Source organism: Corapipo altera, unplaced genomic scaffold, assembly GCF_003945725.1.
Source record: "Corapipo altera isolate COAL_440 unplaced genomic scaffold, ASM394572v1 61045, whole genome shotgun sequence".
Lineage (NCBI taxonomy): Eukaryota > Metazoa > Chordata > Aves > Passeriformes > Pipridae > Corapipo > Corapipo altera.
The window spans coordinates 237,427-261,803 of record NW_020884975.1 but is presented as its reverse complement, the minus strand read 5'-3'; the positions used below and the strand labels follow the sequence as shown (position 1 = coordinate 261,803).

The 24,377-nt window shown below is 47.2% G+C and overlaps 1 protein-coding gene across 6 annotated transcripts in view; it reads left to right on the top strand.

Annotated features, from left to right (window-relative positions):
- FAM219A (family with sequence similarity 219 member A) overlaps positions 1-19,601 on the top strand; it is a 95,391-nt gene extending 75,790 nt beyond the window's left edge. For 4 of the 6 annotated variants that reach the window (XM_027665400.1, XM_027665398.1, XM_027665401.1 and 1 more), the window contains exons 3-6: positions 4,711-4,813; positions 8,656-8,736; positions 9,093-9,147; positions 10,306-19,601. In XM_027665400.1, the coding sequence (XP_027521201.1) occupies positions 4,711-4,813; positions 8,656-8,736; positions 9,093-9,147; positions 10,306-10,464 (398 nt within the window). In that variant the 3' untranslated portion in view covers positions 10,465-19,601. The remainder of the gene's footprint in view (positions 1-4,710; positions 4,814-8,655; positions 8,737-9,092; positions 9,148-10,305) is intronic. The other 2 variants (XM_027665399.1, XM_027665397.1) reach the window with 1 other exon arrangement.
- The last annotated feature ends 4,776 nt before the right edge of the window (positions 19,602-24,377 follow it).

Sequence of the window (24,377 nt, the reverse complement as noted above, 5' to 3'; positions counted from 1 at the left end):
ATCCAGACAAAAAGCTGTTCCCCATGCTGTTCAGAGCAGGATAGTGGTATTAAAAGGATCCTGGATCACCTCCTCGCACACATACACACATAGAGGAACGCATTCATGTGCTGCTCCATGTGTTCTTTTTCTCTCACCATGTCCAGGATTAGGTGAAGTGGAACTGATGCAGACAAATTCCCCAGTGAGTCAGACTGACAGCACAGCTCTCTGTTCTCCAACCTCTTCACTGAAATAGAAGTCAAGGCTGCTTTGCTCCACTGTAGTGGGTTTGTAACCCTCCCTGGGAGGGAAACTAAACTAGGATAGGTCACCTGATGTATGTTTTACCAATAAGCTATTCCATATCATGTTACATCAGCTCAGATATAAACAGACAAGAAGGAAACAACTCCTTCCTTCTCTTTTGGGACAGTTGCACAGGGGAGGGTTCCTCCTCTTCGGAGGAGGAGGAAAACACCTTTCATGGGGAAGCAGTCTTTATTGTCAGTCTTCCCTGTGTTTATAGTGCTTATAATTCTCTTTTTCTTCTCTGTGTAAATATAAAACTGCCTTTCTCAGCGGTCTCAGTTTTGCAAGTTTTTTTTTCTTCCCCCTCTCCCCTCCTCCTTTTCCCTCTGGAGGGGGTTGGGCGGAGTCTTGGTGGACTCAGGGTGTTCAGCCAAGGTAAACAATAACATCCACTCAAGCATGGAGACAGGTAGATTACCTGTGGTGTGCTGACCCCAGCTGGACAGCAGGTGCCTGCCAAAACCTCTCTATCACTCAGCTGGACAGAGGAGGGAAAATACAATGACAACATGGGCTTCCCACGGGGTCACAGCCTCCTTCAGGCATCCACCTGCTCTGGTGTGGGATCCTCCATAGGCTGCAGGTGGATCTCTGCTGCCCCATGGACCTCCATGAGCTGCAGGGGAACATCACCATGGTCTTCACCATGGGCTGCAGAGGAATATGCTCCAGAGCCTGGAGCACCTCCTGCCCCTCCTTCTGCACTGACCTGAGTGTCTGCAGGACTGTTTCTCTCACACATTCTCACTCCTCTGTCTGCAGTTTTTTTCCTCCCCTTCCTATGTTATTGCAGAGGCTCTACCACCATTGCTGAAGGGCTCCCCATGGCAGGTCCATATTGGAGCTGGCTGGAATTGGCTCTGTCAGACATATGGAAGCTTCCAGCAGCTTCTCACAGAGCCCACCTCTGAAATTCCCCACTAACAAAAACTGCACACAAATGCAATACATCACCCAACACAGTAACCTCGCTAATGATCAGACAGGATCTTCAGACCCCTAATTGAACATATTTCTTAATGTCAAAGGCACATGCAGGCTGCTTCATGCCCTCCCAACCTCCTCTGCTCTATCCTGCTTCTTCAACAAAGTGTCTCTGGAAAATTAGTGAAAAGCCAGAAGGAAGCTGGATTTGGTTAAAGCTGCACTTCCCCAGCTCTTGCAGCCCTGCTGGTATTGCTGATGATTGCTGTTGTCTCTGCAAGCCAACACACCTGTACTCTCAGTGTTCTTGGTCACCTGTAGCTGTTTCATGGAAGGGGGGATGACCAACCGTGTGTGAGTTTGACTATTTCACTAGGTACAATGTAAGAAGTAGAACAGCCAAATGAAATGAAAGCTAAACAATTTATTTTAAATACTTGCAAATGCCATGTGAAGAGTGTCTCTGGGGCTCTGCTGTTAGACTGCCAGTAATTAGTGATTTCTCTGAAGTAGCTGGAGAGCAGCTTTATTTCATTCTGGCTTTTCCCATCTCTGAATCTCTGTCCTTCACATTCTGTTTCTCCTGTATTAGCTTTTCATCCAACAGCAAACTCACCAAACATGAAATAACCAGTGACTGGAAATCAGTCTTCTGTTTTTTCATTTCTTCTTGTGTGTCTCATTTTCTCTGTGTTTGGCAGGACTGCCTGTTAGCAGAATCACAGAATCCCAGAATCACAGCATGCGTAAGGCTGTAAGGGACCACAGTGGGTCATATGGTCCAACCTCCCTGCACAGGTAGAGTCATCCCAGAGCACATGACACAGGATTGCATCCAGATGGTTCTGGAATGTCTGCAGTGAGAGAGACTCCACACCTTCTCTGAACAATCAGGTCCAGTGCTCAGTCACCCATACAGTAAAGTTCTTCTTCATACTCAGGTGGAAATTCCTGTGCATCAGTTTCTACCTGTTGCCTCATGTACTATTGCTCAGCACCACTGAGCAGAGCCTGGCTCCATCCTCTTGACACCCTCCATTCAGATACTTTTAGTCACCTCTGCTCCAGACTGAACAGGCCTAGCTCCCTCAGCCTTTCCTCCTCCCACCTTGTCTTTGCTGGTTATGTGTCTGATTGCGGATTTTGTGAGAGCTGCTTTAATTTGTGAAATTACAGGGGTTTGTTAAAATATTGGACTCTGAAAGTAATATCTTTAGAAGTGCCTAAATCAGTCATGTTTCTTAAAAGGACTCAGGTACTTAAGAGTTTGGGAACTTGGCCTTCAAACAAACGTCTGGGAAAACCAGATGAGCTGAAAGTCAGGGAAAGACCTCACTTGCCTAGAAATGGGGTTCACAGACTCCACTGGCTACACTAGGAAGAAACACCACACAGAAAATGGGCACTGAAAACCTCCATCCTCTTTTCTGATGGACCTGACGGTTGGTGTGCAAGGCTGGAATTTATAGCTCAGAATTGCTGGAAGAGATTGGCATCCAAAAGCTCCCTTGGGTGATGATAGAAATATCAGTAGTTCACAACATTGTAAGGCTCAAATACTATGTTTCCATACCTTAAAACCTGATGTGGCTCATGCACATCTTCACCACCTTCCAGGAGCTTGTTCTAACACACTGGGACTGAGAAGGCCTCCCACTGCCCCTGGAAGCTAAAATCGCATTTTGACCACCAGGGACTCACACTTCATAGCATTCAAAAGGGAGATGAACTGTTGATTCACATTTAAGAAATTTGGCTGTGGATACAAGCATAGATTTTCCTACCGCACTCACATTGCACTGGAATTGTTCACTCCAAGCCACTAAATAATTGAAAGGATTAAGTAGAAAAGCTCATGTCATGCTGACCCACACGTTGCAATAGGAATCAGTAATAGAGTAGAAATGGTCACGGAGAGACCTACTGGAGGAAAACATGGTTAGCAAAAGTCCAGGTTCATCAGCTGAACGAGTAATCTGAGTTGGAGAACAGCATTAGTGCTTGTGCTGAGGGATCAATAAAAAGGAGAGAGTGCTGTTTCATTTAAAAGGCTCAGGCAGGTCTTAACTTCCATGAAAGAAAATGAAACCTGTACCCTTGTTTCTGAGTCAGGTATCTTTTGTGGGTTATACAGCCTCCTAAAGCATTGGCAGCTTGTCTCAGTGCTGTGTATTTGTGGTCAGGGGGGATGTAGATGGGGGGAAATTGGGTTGTATTTAGTGTTGTAAATGTTTGCCTCCAAAGAGCCCCACTTTATCCCTCTTTGGACAGCAAAATTCAAGCAGCCTGCAAAGTACCATGCCTTTATTATGGAGACAGAGATAATCAATGCATTTGCAAGTTCCAGTACTGAGAAATTACTCTGATTTAAGGTTTTGACTTCAGTCCTTTATCAATCTCTTAGCTGTTCATGCCAGAGGGAGTTATTAATCCAGTCCCTTTCCTGCCAAGTTCCATGAGCATTTATTGGCCTCCACTGTCATCAGGAGCAGGACTGAGCATGGTTTGTGCTCTTCTCTCCATGTTCCTCATCATCACAGTCTCTAGGCATCTCTGCTGCTTGCTTCTCCCTCAAAAAAGGCAGCCTTGGGCATGTGTCCCCCTGCTCTGACCTGTGAGGAAGGGACAGAGTGGCCCACCTTGAACTTGCTTACATAGTAGCACATTGCTTTTCCACAACAATCAGGAAAAGCTGCTTTTCTCTCCAAGGGGAAATAAAATCTGGGAAAAAAAAATCAAAAAAAATCAGCACAATTCACAGCCTGTAGGGGAAGCAGAAGCAAAACAAATTCACTGTTCAGGTTCCTCAGCAAGCAGTCTGGTATATCCGTATTTTTCAGGCATGCCATGAAAGTAGTTTCCAACATTTTGTCACACTCTGGAGAATGTTTTTAACCAGTCCCTTTCCTGCTATACTGGCCCCGTGCTCAATTTTTGCCTACAAGCCTTGTCTGGCATTGCAGGATGAGATTGGGGCAGTTGGCCCAACTTTTGCAACTAATTGGTGACTCAACCCAATTGATTTTCCACAGGAAACAAGGCAAGACTTTGAATCAGAAAATTTAATATTAGTTTGTATGAAAACCCATCATGCCTGGGTTCCTATCTCTGCTGGAGGCAGGGCCATGTTAGTACAGCACAGTATCAAACAGCAACCAGCTGCAGACAGGGACAAGGTCTCTGTCCTTTGTCTGCCTCCACTGGGTCTCATCCAGAAGCTTCAAGACCCTAGAGATGAAGATTTTAGTGTGTTGATGTCAGAAGCTGCTGTGAGTGAATGTATATTAGTTTTAGCCCCTGGTGACCTCTAAGAAAGTGGAACACAGCTCATCTGGCCTTTGCAGTGTCCCTCCAAAAGAGACGTAAAGCTCACATCCTTTGCTATTAATTCTGCTGTGCTTTTTGCCACTATCAAATCTGGATTTCTGTAGCTGTATGGTGGCCAGCTAGGCTGTTGCCCTGATTTTGCTTTTGCCCTTTGTGTCTCATATGCAGAGAAGCAGAGGGAGCTGGCTCGGAAGGGCTCCCTGAAGAATGGCAACATGGGAAGCCCAGTGAATCAGCAGCCCAAGAAGAACAATGTGATGGCACGAACAAGGTAAAGGACTGCAAAAGTACTCATAGGTGTGCTCTAAGCTGCAATACCTGGAGAATTAGGGTGGTCAAGGACAATGTTTGTAGCCAGTTGCCTACTGCCAGACATGCTGCAAGAGCAGTGATGGCCCCTCCCGGAGCTGGCAGGTCCAAGTGCCCTGTGCTGTGTTGCATTGCGTGCCCTGGGAAGATGCAGGGACAACTGAACCCAGGACCAGTGACAGTGCAGCCTTTAGAAGGCAGAGGCAGCCCATCCTAGTTGAAATCAGGGGTTTGATAGGGCTGTCTTGCAGGTTCTGGGTAGTCTCATGTAACACCTAATCCTGCCAGTGGGAGAGGTACAGAGCTGCTTCGGGTAACACAAACTGGCTTAGAGCTTAGTTCTGCCTTGACTGCTTTTATCACAGTAGTTCCACTGCTCCTTTTTGATGGTGCCCTGTTCCCCATACTGACTGATTTAATGAAGGCTTGTAAATAATCTGTCTCTCTGTGCCTTGCTGAACACCTTCTCCGCCCTTGGAACAGCAGGGTCATGCTTTACTGGAGATGTTACAAACTGCTGTAAATGAAGACATTCCTTGATGAATATTTTCTTTTACAGTATTTCAATTTTTTTCCACAGAAACTTCAGTACACCAATATACTACTTACCTACATTCAGAAGGGAGGAAAGCCCCTGAGCCTACATGCTGCTTTAATCTAGCAGGATTACATGGTGCTAGAAAGGTGGCAGTTTTTAGTAGAGGTCCTCACTTAAAAAGACAGAAGAATCTGCTGAATGCTGGGTGTTTACTGATTGCCTGAATTACCATATTTTAAGTAGAACAGGGGCTGCAGGTCAGAGTTGTCTATACACAATGCAACTGAGAGATGAGGTTTCTTATTCACATTAATTCCCAAACCCCAAAATACTAGTAATAAATCATGCCAGGACTTCATCAACTTTTATTTGTAAGCCTCTGCAATATTCATGGAATGTGCTGCATTACTTCCTCTCTGTGTCTGGTCGTTGAGACCATATAGTAGAGCCAGACCCTTCATGGCAGCAAGAAATGCAGCATCTGTTCTCAACTGGGTTTTTCCATGCCCATTCTCCCTCCTTGTCTTCCAAATACAAGCTGGAAAGGCTTGGTTTCTTTTGGCAATAGGCTGCCTACTAGCATCCCAAGAGGAATGGTTGCAGATTTGCTAATTGAGAGATTTAGAAACACTAAAATCAGTGGAGGAAGATGGTAAGGGAGAGACGGATGCCTACCTGTAAAATTAGTTACTTCTCCTTGAAGAGGTTGTTGTTTCCAAGCTGCCGATGGAAAGATGAGATATTTGAGAAGGGAAGAGCAGAGCAGTGACACCTATTGACGAAAGCTTTCAAACAGCCAGCTCAGTTTTATTCCACTTGTGAACATCTGAGCACCTCAGAATGGTTCAATCTGTCTTGCCACAGACAGGGCAGCATAAGGAAGGCAGAAATGCCACAAGATTGTTTAAACAGCTTTTCACAGTGTAACAGTTACAGTATAACAGGAGATATTCCAGCAGGTTACACCACAAAACTTCCAAGTTTCCAGGTATGCTGTTGGCTTCCTCTGGTCTCTGCAGGAGAATAAGCTAATGGCATTTCCCCCTTTTCAACAGTTCTGCTGTTCTCATCAAATATGTTTTCCTTCATCTAGGCAAACCACACTGTCTCTCCCAGTTCTCCACCTCTTCCTCCTTTCCCAAGGCCTCTGTTATTCTGTATTATTTCTATGGATTTCTGACATCTAGCCTCTAGTACAAGGTTGCCTTCACCATTTGGTTCTCCCTGGGAAAAGGACAGAGCCAGCCTTAGAGGTGAAAGTAACTGGATCTATAACACATTCAGTCTCCCTAAGAGCAAATAAAATGTGAACAAGGTTGGGGTGATGCTGCACACTTCCTGTGAGCACAGGCAGAGCCCACAACACCATCCACACCACTTGGGCACAGCTGGATGCTACTGTCCACTCAGGATAACCTAAACTCGGATTTGTGTCATAACTTGTTTCATATTAAGTGAGCAAAACCACGAAGACAAGAAGCTCATACTGGGACAGCTGCGGATGAAAGCAGCTACCACTGCTACCTGACTTTATTCCAAGGACAGTGAGAAGTGACAATAAGGTCGATCAGAATGTGAGGGAAAGACTTAAATCAGAGGTAGAGACATTATAAGAGTTTTTGTCTGCTGCAGTAAAATTCAAGTTCTGTATTATTAAGGAAAAAGACATTTCTCAAGAAAAAGATGTAGTGATTTTTTTTGTCATCAAGTAAATATCACCACAAAGGGTTCTTCTGCTAGATCCCCTGAGAGTGCTTTGTTCACTGATGATATAATAGCAACTGTCAGTGAATATATATGGAGCAGGGACTGGAAAACTGAAGAACAAAAATGGAAATCAGTACTTCTGATATCTGTATGGGCAAGCTACTGTTGCCAGATCTCAGCTTTGGTTCCAGACATCTTTGCTTCTTGACTTCCTGGCTACGTACTTCAGGAGCAGAAGGATTATCCTCATGCTCTGAGAAGGGCTGTTGAATTTTGCAAGTGGATTGCATTTTCTCCAGTCCCTTGGTGCAGCAGGTTGGAAATTCTGCATCAGTTTTAAAATTAATTTATTTAATTTACATTTCAATGAACAAAGCAGGAAAATATAACTAATTGTGAACCTATATATTTGCTTTGTTATAACATTTGATATATTTTACTCTCTTTGAGCCTGCCCATCCTCAGTGCCTGCCAGGACTTGTACTCCTAAAACTGTTAATGGCTTGCTGCAATCTTCTGAGCAGAAGCAAAAAAACACTTTCAGGAAGTTAGAGAACAGTTGGAGCATGGATAGGATGGATTATCATCTTTAGATTTGTATTTCTCAAACTCTCAGTGAAGCATCATTTTGTGTCACAGTGTGTTGTTAAAGAGCTTTTGGGAGAAAACCTCAGTTAACCCATGGAATGAGGAGCTTTTCTTCTCTCTTATGGTTCCTATCTACTGAACAAAGAATCTTATTTCATTTGCTTGGTTTGGTTAATCTCATTTTAAATATGAACCAAAGTATTTGTGAAGTTTTTTGGATGAAAGAACTCTGTTGTGAAGTAGATACCATTGTATTAACATATTTTCCTTATCCTAGAAGCTCTGAAGCCTGTATTCCATTTCACAAACTCCCTCAGACAATTAAAGGTGCGAAGTCATCCTCAGCCTTTGTAACACTATTGATGAAGTGAAATTGATTACAAAATTTACAAATTTAAAAAGTGCTAGTCTGACTGGTCTCTCACATTGGATCCACCAGCTCATATTTCTAATACTCCTAAATTTAGGACTGAGACCTCAGAAGTGTTGTGTTGCTGGGGACCCCAATAGGGACTCAGACAGAAAGACCACATCACGTCCCTGGTTTCGAATAATAGAATAGTGGGGTCACTGAGCCTCTGCCTTCCCCTAGGAAGGTTCTTATTGCTAGTGTCATGTACTCATTGCCAGGAAAAAGAAAACAACACGAAAAGGAGCGATCTGGTATGACAAACAGTGCTAGCCAAACGGGTTCAGCAGCATGAAGTGCAGTGTCCCAGTGGGTTTTTTTCTTCCACAGAGGAGCATGTTCCCAAGGCACATCCAGCATTTCTCCCTGTGAAACTACTCTAAGCTACCCAGAGACAGAGCTTGCTTCTTCTGAATTGCACCCATATGAACATCTTCACCAATAGGGGAGAGCTTGTAAGGAAATGACATGGGGAAAGCCAGCTATCATAGGACTTTACCCTAGCTAATGTATGCTACTGAGCTTTCCCGTGTGGTTAATGGACAACATTTAATTCTTTCAGGCTCGTCGTTCCCAATAAGGGCTATTCTTCACTAGACCAGAGTCCGGATGAGAAGCCACTGGTAGCCCTGGATACGGACAGGTATGTGAAGGGTTAAAAAGGTGATTATGCATGATGGTGTAATCGATTTTTCATGCCAGAGGGCACCACTGGAGCCAACTCCTGCTGAAACTGCTCTTGCTCACACTCTTCCTTCCACTGTTCCCTTTGGCCATGACAGTCATGTGTGTGTGAACAAGTCAAAAGAGCTGTGAGTAAAACAGCACTGTGATGAAAAGATCTGAGGGTCACAGATGAAAGTTGCTCTACAGGCTCCCTTGATGTCACTTCTCTGTGCCTCAGGAACAGTTTCATGGCACGAGAAAGATATGGCTAAGCAGGGAATACATGTCTAATCTAACTATTTCATTCTTGCTGTATCTTGTCCTTCTCTGCAGTGATGATGACTTTGATATGTCCAGATATTCCTCCTCGGGATACTCATCAGCTGAGGTGAGTTATACTGTCTCCTGGCATGCTTACCATGAATGCAAATGATAGAGCAGCCAGAAATGGCTTAGAGTGGCCTTGCACTGCCAGAAATGGCTACACAACCAATTTACTGGTGGTAGAGACTGTGAGTCCAGAAGGGGCCATGGCAGAAACTGTGTCGTTGTTTTCTTCCTTGTGATCCAGTTAGCTTCATACCTACACTGCCAGGGCACAGGGGTCTGCCCATCAGCTGTTTTCACAGGTACCTTTGGCTTCACTAAGGCTTTTCCCAGTTCTGCTTAGTCCTGAAGTGTTGGCCCACGTGGTGCAAAACCATAATTTTGTCTGTCACAGCAGCTCAGCAACTGTGTGGTTGCCAAGGACACAAAATAAAGGATCTGAGGGTGTGCTGTGATTTCCAGTTATTGGAGTGGTCAGGGTCACCCAGTGTGTGTTTACTTGGAGTAGGCAGAAATTCCAGGGAGGACTTGCAGATATGAACTCTTGCCCTTTCAAAGAGAAAAGGCAGGAAGCCCAGGCTTGTTAATCCTACATTGTTTCTCATTATATTCCTAAACTCTCTAATGAATTAGTTGTTCAGACTCTGGCTACTGCTTCTGCAGGATCTGATTTTACATCCGGGGTGCTGAGCAGCCATTCTGAACACAAGCCACTGGGAACTCTTCCCCCCTGTATCCCTTTTCTGGGTAAAATACTTCTGAAGCACAGAGAAACAGCTAAGAGCAGGGACTAGATCAGATAATCTGAGCTATCTCTGTGCCCTGACGAAGTGTTGTTCATCCAGCACTTGGATCTGAGATCACAAAGTGCCAAACTTTACCATCTTTTAACTGCTGTAGTGTGCCCCAGACTGAGAAGGGGGACTGTCCAGCTCCCAGTAAATATTATTGTTACATTACTTTAAATGAGGGCTTGTCTTAAGGGAAAAAATATTGCAGAATAAAATAGTGTATTTCACTCTAGATATTCCTATCCTGGAAGAAGCCAGTACAGAAGGCAACCCTCCCCTCACCTGTGGTCAAAAACTGGGGCTGTTTCATTAGTCGACCAGCTGTTAATGATGGGGAAATATATCCCAGAATAAGGGACCTCCTTGATCTTCTGACCACCAGAAGTAAGAAGTCTCAAGTGTTTGACTGTTTGTCTCTTTGTCTATAGCAGATCAACCAAGACTTGAACATCCAGCTGCTAAAGGATGGGTACCGGTTAGATGAGATCCCAGATGACGAGGACCTCGACCTAATCCCCCCTAAATCGGTCAACCCTACCTGCATGTGTTGCCAAGCCACCTCCTCCACCGCCTGTCACATCCAGTAGTGAGGCCGGCAGGCTGTGATCAGTGCTTTCCACTATAACTGTAAAACTTAACAGCCATTGCTTCCTCCTATGGTAGGACGTGCACCTCTTTGTGTTCATGGAGCCAGGAGAAACCAAAAAATTCATTTTATGATTGGTGGATAAGTTATTTTAAACTATGGTTAAACAAAAGAGAAGTTGCTCAATGTGCCAGGTAGTGCCTGGCAGAACGGACTGGTCTGGAGAGCGAATGCAGAGGGGTCCAGAGATACCTCCTTGATTAGTTTAGGCACTGGGGATATTTTGTAAAGTGTCTTTTCCAGAATGGGAAGGGTCAGATGGGGCTTCAGGTGATCCTGCCCACTGAAACCAATCCATCTGCTAGATTAGCATGAGTTGGAGGTATCAAAATGTTTTACCAATGAGAGGAAGTCACTTCTTTATTCATTCACTAAACCTGTTTCATTTACATAACCAAAATGATACTATAACTGGGGCACAGGAATGGGAACGGACCAGGGCATCCTTTCTTATGGCAAGGCTAGCCAGAACTAGCATGACACAATTCATTCACTCACAAAAGGGACAAATAGGTGACATTTCACTGTGAGTCAGTACTAGCTAGAGCTGTTTCATCACAAAGCCAATGCAATCTACCCTTAGCACCACATTAAATTATCACCAAACGCATCAGATTCGATCTGCAATCCATCTGTGCACTTCAGGGATTCACTCCTTGCCCAGGAACACCAATCATACTCATGAGTTCAGTTCAGTCACATATTCTGACTTCAGCCTATACTTAACTCCTGTGCAACCCGTCTCTTTCCAAAAATCTTAAACTTTGTTCAACTAAGAAGAAATGAGTCCTGCACAAGACAGGATTAGAGCTGTACAGTCTGAACATCAGTGCTATAGACAGTAGTTGAAGAAAGTGCATTCGAACAGCACTTGACTCTTGATATTCTCTTGATACTACGTCTCTTGGTGCCTGTGGGAGAGATTCATTAATGCTGAAGTCATCTGTGTGGTGGTGAAGGACTTCAGGGAAGTTGTCAGCAACAGAAGGGTTATGAACAGCTTCAGCTGAAAAATACCCATGAAAGGAAACTACAATTTACCCCATCTCTGCCCACTTGTGAACCAGATATGGTGGTCTGTGTTAAGAGTTGTCCCATGTCATAGCAGATGTGTTTATCTGATGCTGGAATAGTCAGGAAATCTGTTGTTACATTAAGTTGCTGGACTGAGCTGCCAGTTCACCAGCAGATTGCTTTGAATGCAAAATCACTTTGTAACTGGGAAATGTGTCCACTCCCTGGACAGTCTTACACTGATGGCTTCAGCATCTGCAAGGGATAGGCTGACATTTTTCTCAGTGTTGAAATCTTCTGCCACAGGCACAACTGTGTGTTTTTCTGCCCTATCAGGAGAAAGGACCACCTGCCTTGGGTCATCACTTGCTTTGTAACCTGGGGAATGGAAAATGTGAGGGCAGTTCTGAGCTTCCCATCACAATTCCTGAGTCATGAGGCAGAGCCTGAGTTCCACCACAAGAGACACATCCTCCATCTGAAATCTGCATGAAGTGAGCTGAACCTTTAAATCCTATTCATGATTAGGAGGAAGTTTGTTTAACATTCCTGGGAATTCACTTTGTGCAGTGCAGAGCTCAATACCATCCACAGCATGAGTGAAAGAGCAGGTACACAAGATTCCTGGGCTTTACTATTCACTAGCAACTTTCAAAGCTGTGCTTATCCCCCCTTCCTAAAACAGCACGCTGCTGCTATGCCACCCTGGCTCCAGGCCATAGAAAGATGAGTGGTGCTGTTTACTGGGCATCCCTGCCTCTTCATGCAGAAGTGCTGGTTAACTTGCCAACTCCTGTAGGAATAGTGTTCCTCAAATGAATTCCTCCTTTTCTCACCACCTGGTAGTGCTGAGGGGGAATATTTCCAAAATACAGCTCAGATTGAGGTTAGCAAGTTGTCTGGAGGTGGGGGAAGCACTCTACCAATGCTGTGTAGAGAGAAGGATAAAAGGGGATAACATTCCTTAATGAGTTTTTTTAATAGGGAATGTAGTCAAAACCTAATAGAAACACCGTAGTCAAACCAAATCTTATAGGACATGATCAGGCTCTTTATATCTTAACTCTTCTAAAGAGGGACTTTACAGTTCATCATTGGTACCATGGAATGTCTTCATTGCGTTGATCCTGCAGTTCAGCATTGGTACCATGGAATGTCTTCATCACATTTACTCTCCTGGGTCAGTCTCTGTGCCTTCCAGCCAGGCAGCACACGCTCAGCCTTTCCCACAGCCCTTGCTCAGGAGCTCAGAGCATGTCAGTGTGCCTGCTAGAGCAACAAGTCATCTGCTTTCCTGAGTCAGCCATGGAGGACTGCAGGTCCCACAGGTCTCCATCATGCTGCCATCATAGAATCATGCAGTCATCTGGGTTGGAAAAGACCCTTAAGATCATTGAGTCCAGCCATAACAGTACTTTTTCTGTTCAGTCTAGGACAGAATGAGGCTTGCTGACACTGTTACCTCCCAGGGTTAAGGCCTCTCCTCCAAGGGACAGACCTTCATTTAGTGGTGGACTTGGCAGTGCTGGATTAACAGTTGGACACAATGATCTTGAAGGTCTTTTCCAACCTTAATGATTCTATGATAACCACTGTCCCATGGCACTGTGATCAAGTCCTTTTATTGCCCCTGTTGCTGTTTTTTTGCCTGCCATGTGCCCTGAGGCATTCCTCAACCCTGCAACTGCCTTCAGCCCTTTGCATTGTGTGATGTGCATCTGCTTCTAGCACAACCCATTAGGGAGGGAGGGAGGGAGAAGAAATCAAATGTTACACCCGGTGCTTCCTCCAAATACAGACCGAAGCACAAGCCACATATTTTTGCCTGTGCACAGGAGTTGGTTGCACAAATAGCTGTTTTGGCATGACAGTACAGGACCATAAAATGGCAATTTTTTGGCTTCTCCTCTCTATGCTTTGTGTTCATATATTTTATTAGGGGAATAAAGTAGAAAGGGTGGGGATAAGTAGTTACCTGTGTAGGGTCATTATCAGAAAGGCTGAGTGGATTAAGGCAATGCACATCTGGCTATCACAGAAAATTGAACACTAATGCTTCTGAACTGCAGCCCCTTAAGCAGGTTATGATTATGGATGTTTGTTGGCTCGTTATGGAATATGGTGTACTGCCCACTGGTATATATTAACTACAGATTAGGCTGGTTCCCTCTGTCTGGTCTGTTGTGTTCAGACCCTTGCTTAAACCAGCAGGTTTTCCTTATGCCCTCAAAATCACAGAATGGGTAAGGTTGGAAGGGACCACAGTGGGATCATCTGGTCCAACCTCTCTGCTCAAGCAACCCTTGTTGGAGGTTATGCTGTGGTGACTTCCTGGGAAGGTGTATGTCATGGCTATTCTGGCACTGCTCTCCTTAGATCAGTCTCTGCCACCATGGCCAGGAGAGGGCAAAAGGAAAGAGCATGGACCCTGACTCTCTATTGCAGTGTATTAAAGCCCTAAAATCTGCAGAGCTGCTGGGCATTCTCCAACATGCAGATTGCAGGCAAGAAAGAGAATCGTTCTGTGTTCCAGTCTTTGCACCAAATGAGATGGTCTTCTCTGGCCCCATTTTCAGTCCAAAGGTGTACCAAAAACCCAAGGGAGGAACACCATGGAGTATTAAATGCTGCATCGCTGTCCATCAAAATTACCACGAAAATAGGATTTAAGGATATTGATGCTGGTGCCTCCACAAAGGAATTTGTATCTGATGCCTCTTAGAGCCAGAGTGGATTTTTGTTAGGGTTTTATGTAATGTCAGTCACCAAATTACCTGAGTTTAAGCAAGTCCTTTCCTTTTATCAGATGTTAATCTGATAAAATATCAGATAATATCCTTTAATGTGAGCTGGACTTGAACACCAGGGTGTCGGCACTCTGCTCTGTCTCTCTGCTCTGCAAACTCCACATTTCCAGACATCTTTGTGAGGAACATCCTCCTAGTTTTGAGGAAGGACTTCAGATGGCGTGGTCATCTGCTTTTCTGATGTTTATAAATAAACTTTGGCTGAAAGAAAAGCTGATGTCCAAGCGACCATTTTGAAGGCTCATTTGATATCTTATCAGACACATCTTGAAGCCAACCCTTGGAAGAGTCACAGGATCAAATCTGACATTGCTGCGTGTCTGCCCCTAACGCTTGGCCATTGGGTCTGTGGTGCTCTTCTGGCTGTCCTGCCTGCAGATGCCTTGGGGCTGCAAAAGCTGGTGACCGGGCCTGCTGCATGGGCTTTGAAAGGGACTTCAGACAGCTCCCCCCCCCTATGGACAGGATGGACTCAGCTCCTTTGGTTTGTCTCACTAGCTCTCGTCCCAAAAGGAGGTGCCCGTTGTGTTCAGCCGTGTGCTGGCTGAGACACGTGTCTGCAGTCCTGAGCAGGATCCTTCCCTTCCCATGCACAGTCTGTCCTTGGGCTGGCCTGCAAGCTGTGCAGAGCACACAGGAGGCTTAAAAAGTGCAGTGCCCTGTGTGTGACTCAACAGAAACATGAAGATGCTTTTGAAGAAAGGAAGGACCCAGCTGGGCAACAGATGGAACAACAGGAAAAGGAAAACAAGTAACTAGAAAGATTGCCAAGTGCTGTATTGGCCTAGAGCAGATCCCAGTTGTCTGAGTTAATCTGCCTCAGTGCAGTGCTGATGCCAGCAGGGAGCAAAGCTCACTTTCAGATGTACACACCAGAAACACCATGTCCCTGAGCTGGCACCGCAGCCAAATACAACCCTGGAGGGTCTGCTGGACTGTGAGAGCACGGAAATGAGATCTGGGGTCCCTTTCTGCTGCTGGCACTTGATATTTGCTCTGACCTCAGACAAATCAGATCCCCTCTCAATGTCCATTCTCTTCTGCAGCATGGGGGAGAAACCTGTCTCCCCAAGATGCGACCACCACCCTGCATAGACATTGCTGAGTGTATGACAGGGACCAACGATAGGATAGGTCTGCAGGCAGGATGTAAATACTATGCTGTAGAAATTTAATTCCTGTTTTCAGAGTACTACTCTGCTTTCCCTCTGTTTACCAGTTGGTGATGTTGCTCACACAGGCCAGAAGGCAGCAGGGTGAAGGTTAGTGGAGGTATTAAACAACTGTGGAGGAAGATGTTTGGCAAGGATGTGTTTTCTAGTTATTTAGCAGCTGACTCCTCCACAATTGGCTTCTGAGTTTGCCTGCTGCCAGAAGGAACATGTAAGAAGATTTGTTGGCCCAACAGCACCATCCACTGATAGCAGAATTAAGGAATTTAGGAGTGCAGCTTGGGATGGCGAGTACTGATGAGGGGGAACGGAGCATTTAAAGGCTCATTTTTGGGATATTCTGACAGCAGTTTTGTGCTCTTGCTTTTAGCAACCATCTCATCAATTAAACTGGTGGTTTTGCCTGGGCTCCTCCTTTACTTTTCCTTTCTCACTTCAAACCCATGTGGGATCTGGTCACTCTTACCTAGAATGCAGTAGGCTTTGTGACCTGGCTGCTGCTCAGCTCAGCAAGCTTGGGCTGCATGTTCAAAAGAAACATCTGTATAGAGGGGCAGTGCCACAGGGCGAGCTGGACTAGCTGGGAAGGCATGGAAGGGTCTTCATTTTAAGGCTCTAGGCATCCTTGTCACTTCCTCTCGAGACTGCTGTGAGAGGGATTGCTCCAACCCTTGAACCACATCTCATGAGACAAACCCACCTCCATTACAGAACCATGCAAGTTCTGAAGCAGAAGGACCAGCAATGTAGCATAGAGGGAGACTTTGTGACCTGGAATTACCTACAGAAGATTAATAGAGGTTTCTCACAGGGGCTGTCATCGATATCTTAACTCCCTGTATTATGCAGCTTAACTGCTGCATTGCTTCCCAAAAAATTACAGCTACATCCTTTTCTTTGCCCCAGTTGACATTGCTGGCAACCCCAGGATGAGAGCAGCTAAATGCTACTTGGCTGAGCGCTGCTTTGACAGCCTGGTGGGGAGGCAAAGGCTGGGACTAACTGGAATTACACGGAGCAGAGCACTGTGGCCCACACAGCCATGCAGCAAGACATGTCACAGAGCAGCATGGATGCTGGCAGGACAGGCTGCACCTTTCCTTGCTGCCCGTGGAGAGCAGCTTTTCCCATTGCTTCCCAGACCCATTTGCCACTTGTGGTGACTTTGAGCCTTTTGCTTTCTCTAAAAAGCTGCTCCAACAAAAGATGAATTTGCTTGTGGAAGGTGCCCACCTCGCTGATGGCCTGGTCTGTTGAGCCATTTCCATAGTAACAAATTCATGGTACAGGTGGTGGGATTGGATCAGGGAGCGGAAAGTACAAAATAAACCTCATTAAAATGTGACTATCTCAGACATGTCTCTGGAAAGAAGCACAGCAGGCACTAGGAAAAGGAAAGGTCACCCAAAGGCCATGCTGAGATAAATCCCGTTACCTGATGAGATTTTTACTTTCCCAGAGCAGCATTTCTCCCCTGGTTGCTCATCCAGCTGTCTTAGGTGAGCTCTCTGGGAAGCATTGCTCTTCACCTAGGCTGTCTTCTTGCTTCTGCCACCCAAATAAGCTGTGACTCCATTTGTTGCCCACTTCCCTCAAGCCTCTGTGATTTGGGAGACACAATTTGTTGAGAGATGTAATACAGACAGAGGGAAAGAGCTGAAAAACTCGGTCAAGCACTCTTCATGATAGACCTTCTGTTTTTTGTCACGTTTCTCTCCATCCCCAGTTCACAGGTTTCTTTGCTCAGGTTCTTTGGGTGGAAAAGCTGCGGTAGCAGCTGTGTTTGGCTTGCAGCTGTGTGTGTCCTGAGACAAACGCCAAGCAAACTTCAGACCAGCAGAAAATCCAGTGAACAGGGTGGGCTGTGAGCCAGACAGCAGGCTGGGATTCCTCTTCAGCCACCTGATGGCTGTGAGGGTGAGGGTTCACCAGGCAAGTGGTGAGATCCAGCCAGCCAAGCCGGCCTTCACCCTCCCAGTCTCAGTGCTGTGGGAAGTCTGGGGCCCACACACCAGGTCCCAGACCTGCCAGCCCAGGTGCTCCTCGTGCAGGCTGGAGACTTGCAGCAGAGGTGCCAGTGGGAAGTCTGCTGGCTGTGTTCTTGCTGCACTGGGACAGGGGCTGCGAGACACGCTGGTAGGGCTGTAGTTTTGCCGGGAGAAAGACTCTTGTGGAGACAATTCAGAATTTCTACACGCACACACCCTTTTTGCACTTTTTAAACCATTTTTACTCCTTCCACAGGGGTCATTGAACCTTCAGTTTAATAAAGGAAATGAGCTGCCATTGAATAGCTTTCTGAAGGGTCTGAAAGCAGGTGCTACCTGTCGTGCAGAGCTTGTCTGTGCCTAATGTGATTTCCAGACCTCACTGTACGACCTATAGCAGAATCACCCCATGGCAGGGTAAGGACTGGAGTGGGTGAGTCGGCACTGGACATCATGCCAAACAGCCATGGCTTCCCAAACTGAAGCAGAATCAGATCAGTAAGTGGGGGAAGGAGCAGCAGCAGTAGAAGGATAGCTAGTTGTCACAGGTAATCTTCAGTATCCGTGTCCAGTGGTTAGTGCTAGAATTGCAAGCCTTGTTATATTGCACACACGTCCTCCTTCCACTCCCCTTTTCTCAAAGCAGCTGTCACCTTTCCTCCCAGCACCCCATGCACTAGTGATAAGCATCAGAGGCAGTTGCACCAAAGTGATTCTCAGCCCAGTTCTGCATCCCCCTTTCCTGCCTGAACCCAAGGCAGTGTGGACAGTTGTTGGCCTGCACCAGTCTAGTAATTCCACTAGGGTTTCTTTCCTTGTGTACCATGGCTTCCTTCCCACACACTCTAGCAGGGCAGTACAGGAGGCTGTGACTGTGTCCCAGGAAGCTTCTTTGCCCCCAGCAGCACCTTGCAGACATGCACCTTACTGGGAATGTACTGGGTTAATGCTGGTGAGATCTGGCACTGCCAGTCTTGCATGGGTGGCAGCTGATGGGGATCCACCTGGGGAAGTTGGCAGAAAGTGGCTACTGTCCCTTTTCTTTTCTTTTTTGAGGGAGAAGGGGATATTTTGGCATTATGATTATTGTCCATCTTCCAGTGGCCAAGTTCTGGGCTGCATTAATAATTGGGGTTCATTGGCTATCCAGGCAGGTGTGGAGCTTTGCACCAACCTTAATAGCAAATGTTGTGGCTGTATCCAGAGCCTGGATACAGGATGGGTTTCTCCCATGCTGGCAAAGTACTTTCAGCAGGCTCCAGATGGACATTTCTGGCAGACAGAAAAACAGCACTCCTCCAAATCTGGATCAAATCTGCACTTCCATTTTGTGTCCTCAGCATGGAAAAACAACTCATCCTAAGCAAATGCTTTCCAGGTCTCCATTCCCCATGTGGTGCCTGGCAACCCAGGGGAGGGGGTGTCTAGAGGCATTTCAGGGTCACCAAAAGCAAGATCTTTTTGGATTTATTTAATGGAAATACATTTCAGGAGGAGAGACCTCCCAACCTTTGTGTTAATCTCAAGAGCAGGAGATGAATTTCTGGCTGTCCTTGCATATAGTGAAACATAGCTGAAACAGCCAAATGCAAGTAGAGTTAAATGTAGGGTTTGACCTGAATAACCTTTTAATTAGGAAAATAAATTTGTTGTAGCTTGACCTTAGTCCTTGTTAGGAACCTGCTAATCATTTGACATGCAGAGTGTATTAATGCTGCACTTAACTTGGCCATTGGTTTTATTATCTGGTTTTGGGAGTTTTTTCACTCCCAAAGCATCAATCTACATCTTGTATGGGTTTTCTTTTTTTTCTTTTATTTTCCTGTTCAGATCATGTAGCACACTATTGTACTTTTGTTCCCGTCTGTGTAGAGTATTGCCTTAAACAGATCAGTTGTGTTGTGGTTTGTTTTGGGTTTTCTCTTTTCTACCATCAGTTTTATGCATTAATTTATTTAAAAATATGGAGGATTTTTTTTCAAAAACATGAAACATGTATAATATATTTTTTAACATTTCCATTGCAGTATTTATCATTGTTACTGGTTGTGTGTAGTGTAACGGAATTAATGATATTAAAAAGCATACATATGAAAATGAGCCTGCCAGCCTTTTTTCATTGGAGAGAACTGAGGCAAGAGGATGTGAGCTGTGCCATCTCCTCTGAGCCTCCAGCAGTCACAGATACTGAAATCAGGGGTGCAGCCTTCATTCCATGGCTAATACCAGCCTGCTTGTGCCCAGAAACAGCAACTGGTGTGGAGCTGTGCTGTATGGCAGAAGTAAATATTTAGGAACTGGCCAGCTCCCCACCCACACTTGTCCCCAAAGCAGTGGGAAGGCACACAAGGCTGGACCCAGCCTCTATATCTGGTCTGCAAGAAGCAGAAAGAAACTCGGCATCTGTATGACATCACTGGGTGAAATAACCTTTTCTCCAGCCCTTCTGCCCCTCAAAGCTGTTGGCACAGGAGCCAAGCACTGATTTTAAAGCACCAGCAGCTGGAAAACAGATGGACCACCAGGGACAGGGGACAGCCATGGGGTCCAGTGGTTCACTGGAATAGGATTAGTCCCCCCACAGCTGAGAGGCTTGGACTCCACCTCTCTGCAGAGAAGTGTTCCCCAGACCTGTGTCCTGGGGTGCTTCACCCTTCCCTCACAGCCTCCCACTGATTCCCAGGAGGGAATGGGGCTGATGAAGAGCCTAAATCTGGCTCAACAGAGTCCAGTGGGGTGTGAAAATCAGGGGCCACTTGTTTTCTTCACCTCTAACAGCACATTTTCATGTTTGCCTGGAGCCACTCAGGTGCCACGGGCTGCCTGACCCCACCGTCACCAGCAGCAAACCAAGCAGGGCTCTGCATCCCTTCAGGGGCACAGGTTGGCATCCACCCTGCCAAGACAGGCTTGGGTCTGCACCAGTCATCTCCAAAAACGCGGCAGCAGAGGAGCTGGAACTAGGAGCAGAGCAGGGCTCTGCGTCAGCACTGCGTGACAAGCCAGGCCAGAGCAGGGCTTGGCCTGTCCCCATCCCTGCAGGGGCAGGGATTCTGCTCAACTCCCCAGCTCCAGGAAAAGCAAACCCAGCACATGCAAATCCCTCCCTGGCATAATCCAGCTGCCTCTGTGCACTGAGATGGATGAGGATCTCTCACGCTGACTGCAGAGTCCATTACTCAGAATGGGAGAGAAAACAAGCCACACAGGATCACCTAAATCCAGCTTCTAATTAAAAAGGGGAGGCAGAGCAGGTCATAATTCCCCTGGCTACCACAGAGGCTGGGGCAGCTGTTCCTGGTGCTGTGCTGTGGGCACTGGCTGTGCTGGCGTGGGGCTCTTTGCCTGCAGCTGGATTGATGCAGGATTTCCAAGCAAATACAAGAGAAAGGGGCTGGAAAAACCACAATCACTTCTGCACCTCCCAAAATAAAATTATCTGGACTAGGACCAGCTGAAACTGTTTCCTACCATTGTTAGGTAGTTGCCTGCAGGAGGGGAGGAAGCTGGGAGCCAGGATAAAACCAGGAGGGTGCAGCCCAGGAGTGATGCAGGCAGAAATTGCTCTGCCCTAGGCTAGAACTGGAGTATAGCTATGGGGCTGACAGAAAGCCACCAAATCCGCCTGCTCCCATTCTATGGCATCACTAATCACATAAGCACCACCCGGGGCTGGCAGAGCAGTGGCACCAGCCCCGTTCCCCTCCCTGTGTGGGCTGCAAGTCCCCAGGCCCAGCCCTGTTCCAGCAGGCTGCAGCAACATGTAACTCTTCTCCAAAGAACACAAGGCCCCCATCAGCACTTACATCAGCTCCTACTGCCTGCTGAGCTTTGCCAGAAAGACCATCCAAGAGCAGGCTCCCCAGCAGCTCTGGAAAGAGAACAAGTTTGTAAAACACATAAATGCTGCAGGAGGAGAAAACTTCAGGGTTTCTACCCCTACCCAACTACTGCTGCAGAGAGGCGGCACAGGGGATAATTGCTTCCTGATTAGGAAGCATTTGACAGCTCACAGCCACTGCTTGCTGACTTCTTGTCCCCTGGAGCTGCATCCTGCAGTGGCTTTGGGCTCTCAGGGCTGGCAGTCACCAGGAAGAGGTCTCAAACATCAGCCCTGTCCATCAGTAGGTTTTGGAGTGCGCAGGTTTGGAAGCAGGATCTGCTGAGGAAAGGGAAACTGAGGCAGGGCTCAGACCAGGGCTTGCTGTGTGACATGGTGATGATGGGGGGGCAGACAGGGTGGCCCTGAGAGCTGTTCCAACACAGCACTCAGGCTCAGATCAGTTCCGATGAGGGGCCTCCCACGACAGGGGGACCGTGTGCAGGGCTTGGGAAAGATCTGAGCACGAAAATACCCCTCCCAGCCCAAGTCCTGGAGGAAGAGGGATTCCTGAGCCGAGGTCTCAGTGTGTGTGTGTGTCTGTGGGACACAGCTTTCCCTACAGGGGCTAAGAAGGTCGCAGGCACTGAGGCAAAGCTCGCTGCAAACCATCTCATCTCCCACAGCCTTGTTAGCATGTGCATTATAATGAGGGAGCGAGCAGAGGGCACACAGACGGATGTCACTGCTGTGCAGGGACAGAAATGGAGCACACTACCAAACAGGGCACCCCTCTGCCCCACAAGACCCAGCCCTCTCTGGCCTTGCCAGCTGTAGGACATTGCTTTGGTTGTGTAACTCCCCACCTGTCCTGGCCCCATTCCCAGTGCACTCACTCCCATCTCCCACTATGGCAAAGTGCCCAGGTGCCTTTGCCCACCCTGGCTGCAGGGGGAGAGGAGCCAGTGATGCCCAGCCATCCTTCATCCCCCAGTTTTGGGTGAGCAGGGAGCCTGGAGGGAGGATCACGGTGCTGCAGTGAGCCCCAGGCCCACCCACTGTAAGGGAGGCCTGGTGTCAGATGTACAGCTGCATTTCCAGCATTAGATCCTGCCTGATAATCGGCTTCACAGTGTGTCTCGATGGCCGTGAAGACAGATGCTGCCACATGGTATGGGTGTCTCTTCCCACTCCCTGCTGTCTGTAGGGATTAACAACGCCCCGTTACAAAATCCATCGAGCCAAGGTCAGACCAAGCATTTGATAGAGGTGGCAATGCAGGAATCCTGCAGCAGCACCATCACCCTGCCGTTTACTGGCCCAAGAAGTACTGGCTGGGCAGGTCTGAAGGTACTGATGAGGTGCCAGCTGTCCCCCTGAGTCACACAGGGCACGTCTCCATGGGGTCAGGAGGCTGAAGATGCTGGCAATGGCTCTGTTTATCCTCCTTTTGCATCCTGTGTCCCCCTTCCAGCAGCAAAGGGATGCTCCCTCAGTATCTGCGCTTGTAGCTTTGCTATGACCACCCATCTCCCTCCCTGGACTGCGACTGTCCCTGTCCCAGTGATGTCTGCTGATCCCTAATGTTTTATCCCCTGGTATCCCATAAATACCCTCTAGTGGTAGGTGCTGCCTCAGGGATACTCTCCAGGAGAGTCCCGAGGGACCAGGGCTGCACAGGCAGGGACAAGTGGCCAATGAGCTGCAAGTGATGGGTGTCACCTCCATGACAGATCCTTGACAAGAACCTCAGGATCAGCACCCCTGACATGTCCCCTCACCCTGTGGCATTGTCTTTCACAGAGTGGGGGAACAGTCAGGAGTCTCTGGACATCCCCCCTTGCCCCCAGCACCACAGGGCACCCCTGTCTGTCGCTTTTGCATTACACAGCACAACACAGTTTTTCTCAATAAGGGCAAATACATCACCTGGACAACAGGTCCCTACAACCACATAGCCTGGAATAAGCACTCCTCTCACCTCCCCCTTCTGCCCAAGGTGGAGTCCAGCCCTGCTAGACCCCCCCAAACTGGAGCTGCCTCAGGTGCTACCAGCACCTTGAGCTCTGCAGCACAAGGCTGGCATTGCTCCTTGCAGGAGGCAAGGCTGGAGACCTTTCTGCACAGCATGCTCAAGCTGTATCCCCCAAAACCCACCTGCCTGGGATGGGTCAGACTGCAGACACCGAGGGGTAACAGGTCCCACCGTGATGCCCATACAGGCAGCGATGCAGCCCTCACATCTCCATCTCACAGTGTGAGTGAACCTGACCAGGGCAGGACACCACTGCAGTGCTGGGCTGTAGAGAATGTTGTTGCCACCTGCAGAGAACCAGTTGCCAGATTTACCTGCCAGGACAGCTGATGCTATGCCTGGTCTCACCTGGCCATCCTTGGAACTGTACGACCCCCGAAATCCTGCTGACATCCCTGAGCCAGGATGCATGTAGCTTAGCATCCTCACAGACCACTTCAGTGTTTCTTGTGCTGCTCTTGTATTTTCTGTTGTCATTGTGTGCTCTACTTATCAAGAACCTGTTCCCTGGTCACGCTGTTCGCTATGCAGTAATTATCCCTGTCCTTCACCCACTCCAGGTCCAGCAGCACCTTTTAATCCCCACATGTTTACCTTTAGGATGTCTCTGTTGCTGAAGCAGCTTTTTTCAGCCCTGGGGAAGCAGCGAGGGCAGAAGGGAGGCTGTCCAGCCAGCACAGTCATCACTCTGCTACTGCATTAACCCCCCATAGGCCAAAATTAGGTGTGAGGCTTTGCAGAAAACATATGACTGGCTTTAAATTCCAGAGATCTGAAACTAAAACCAAACAATGAGAATAAACAGAGAGCACTGGGTTTCCCATAGATTTCCCTATGCCTGAGGCTCAGAGAGAAGTCTCTCAAGGTCTTCTCCACTTAGAAACAGGAGTATTTTCCTGAATTGGCATGGCTCTGGGAAAGAACATTTTAGGGAAATGACCACAAAAGAGAGAGAGGGTGTTTGCAGAGAGGGAGACCTGCTGGAAATAGTCTCCTGGCAATGCCAAGGAGTGTTAGT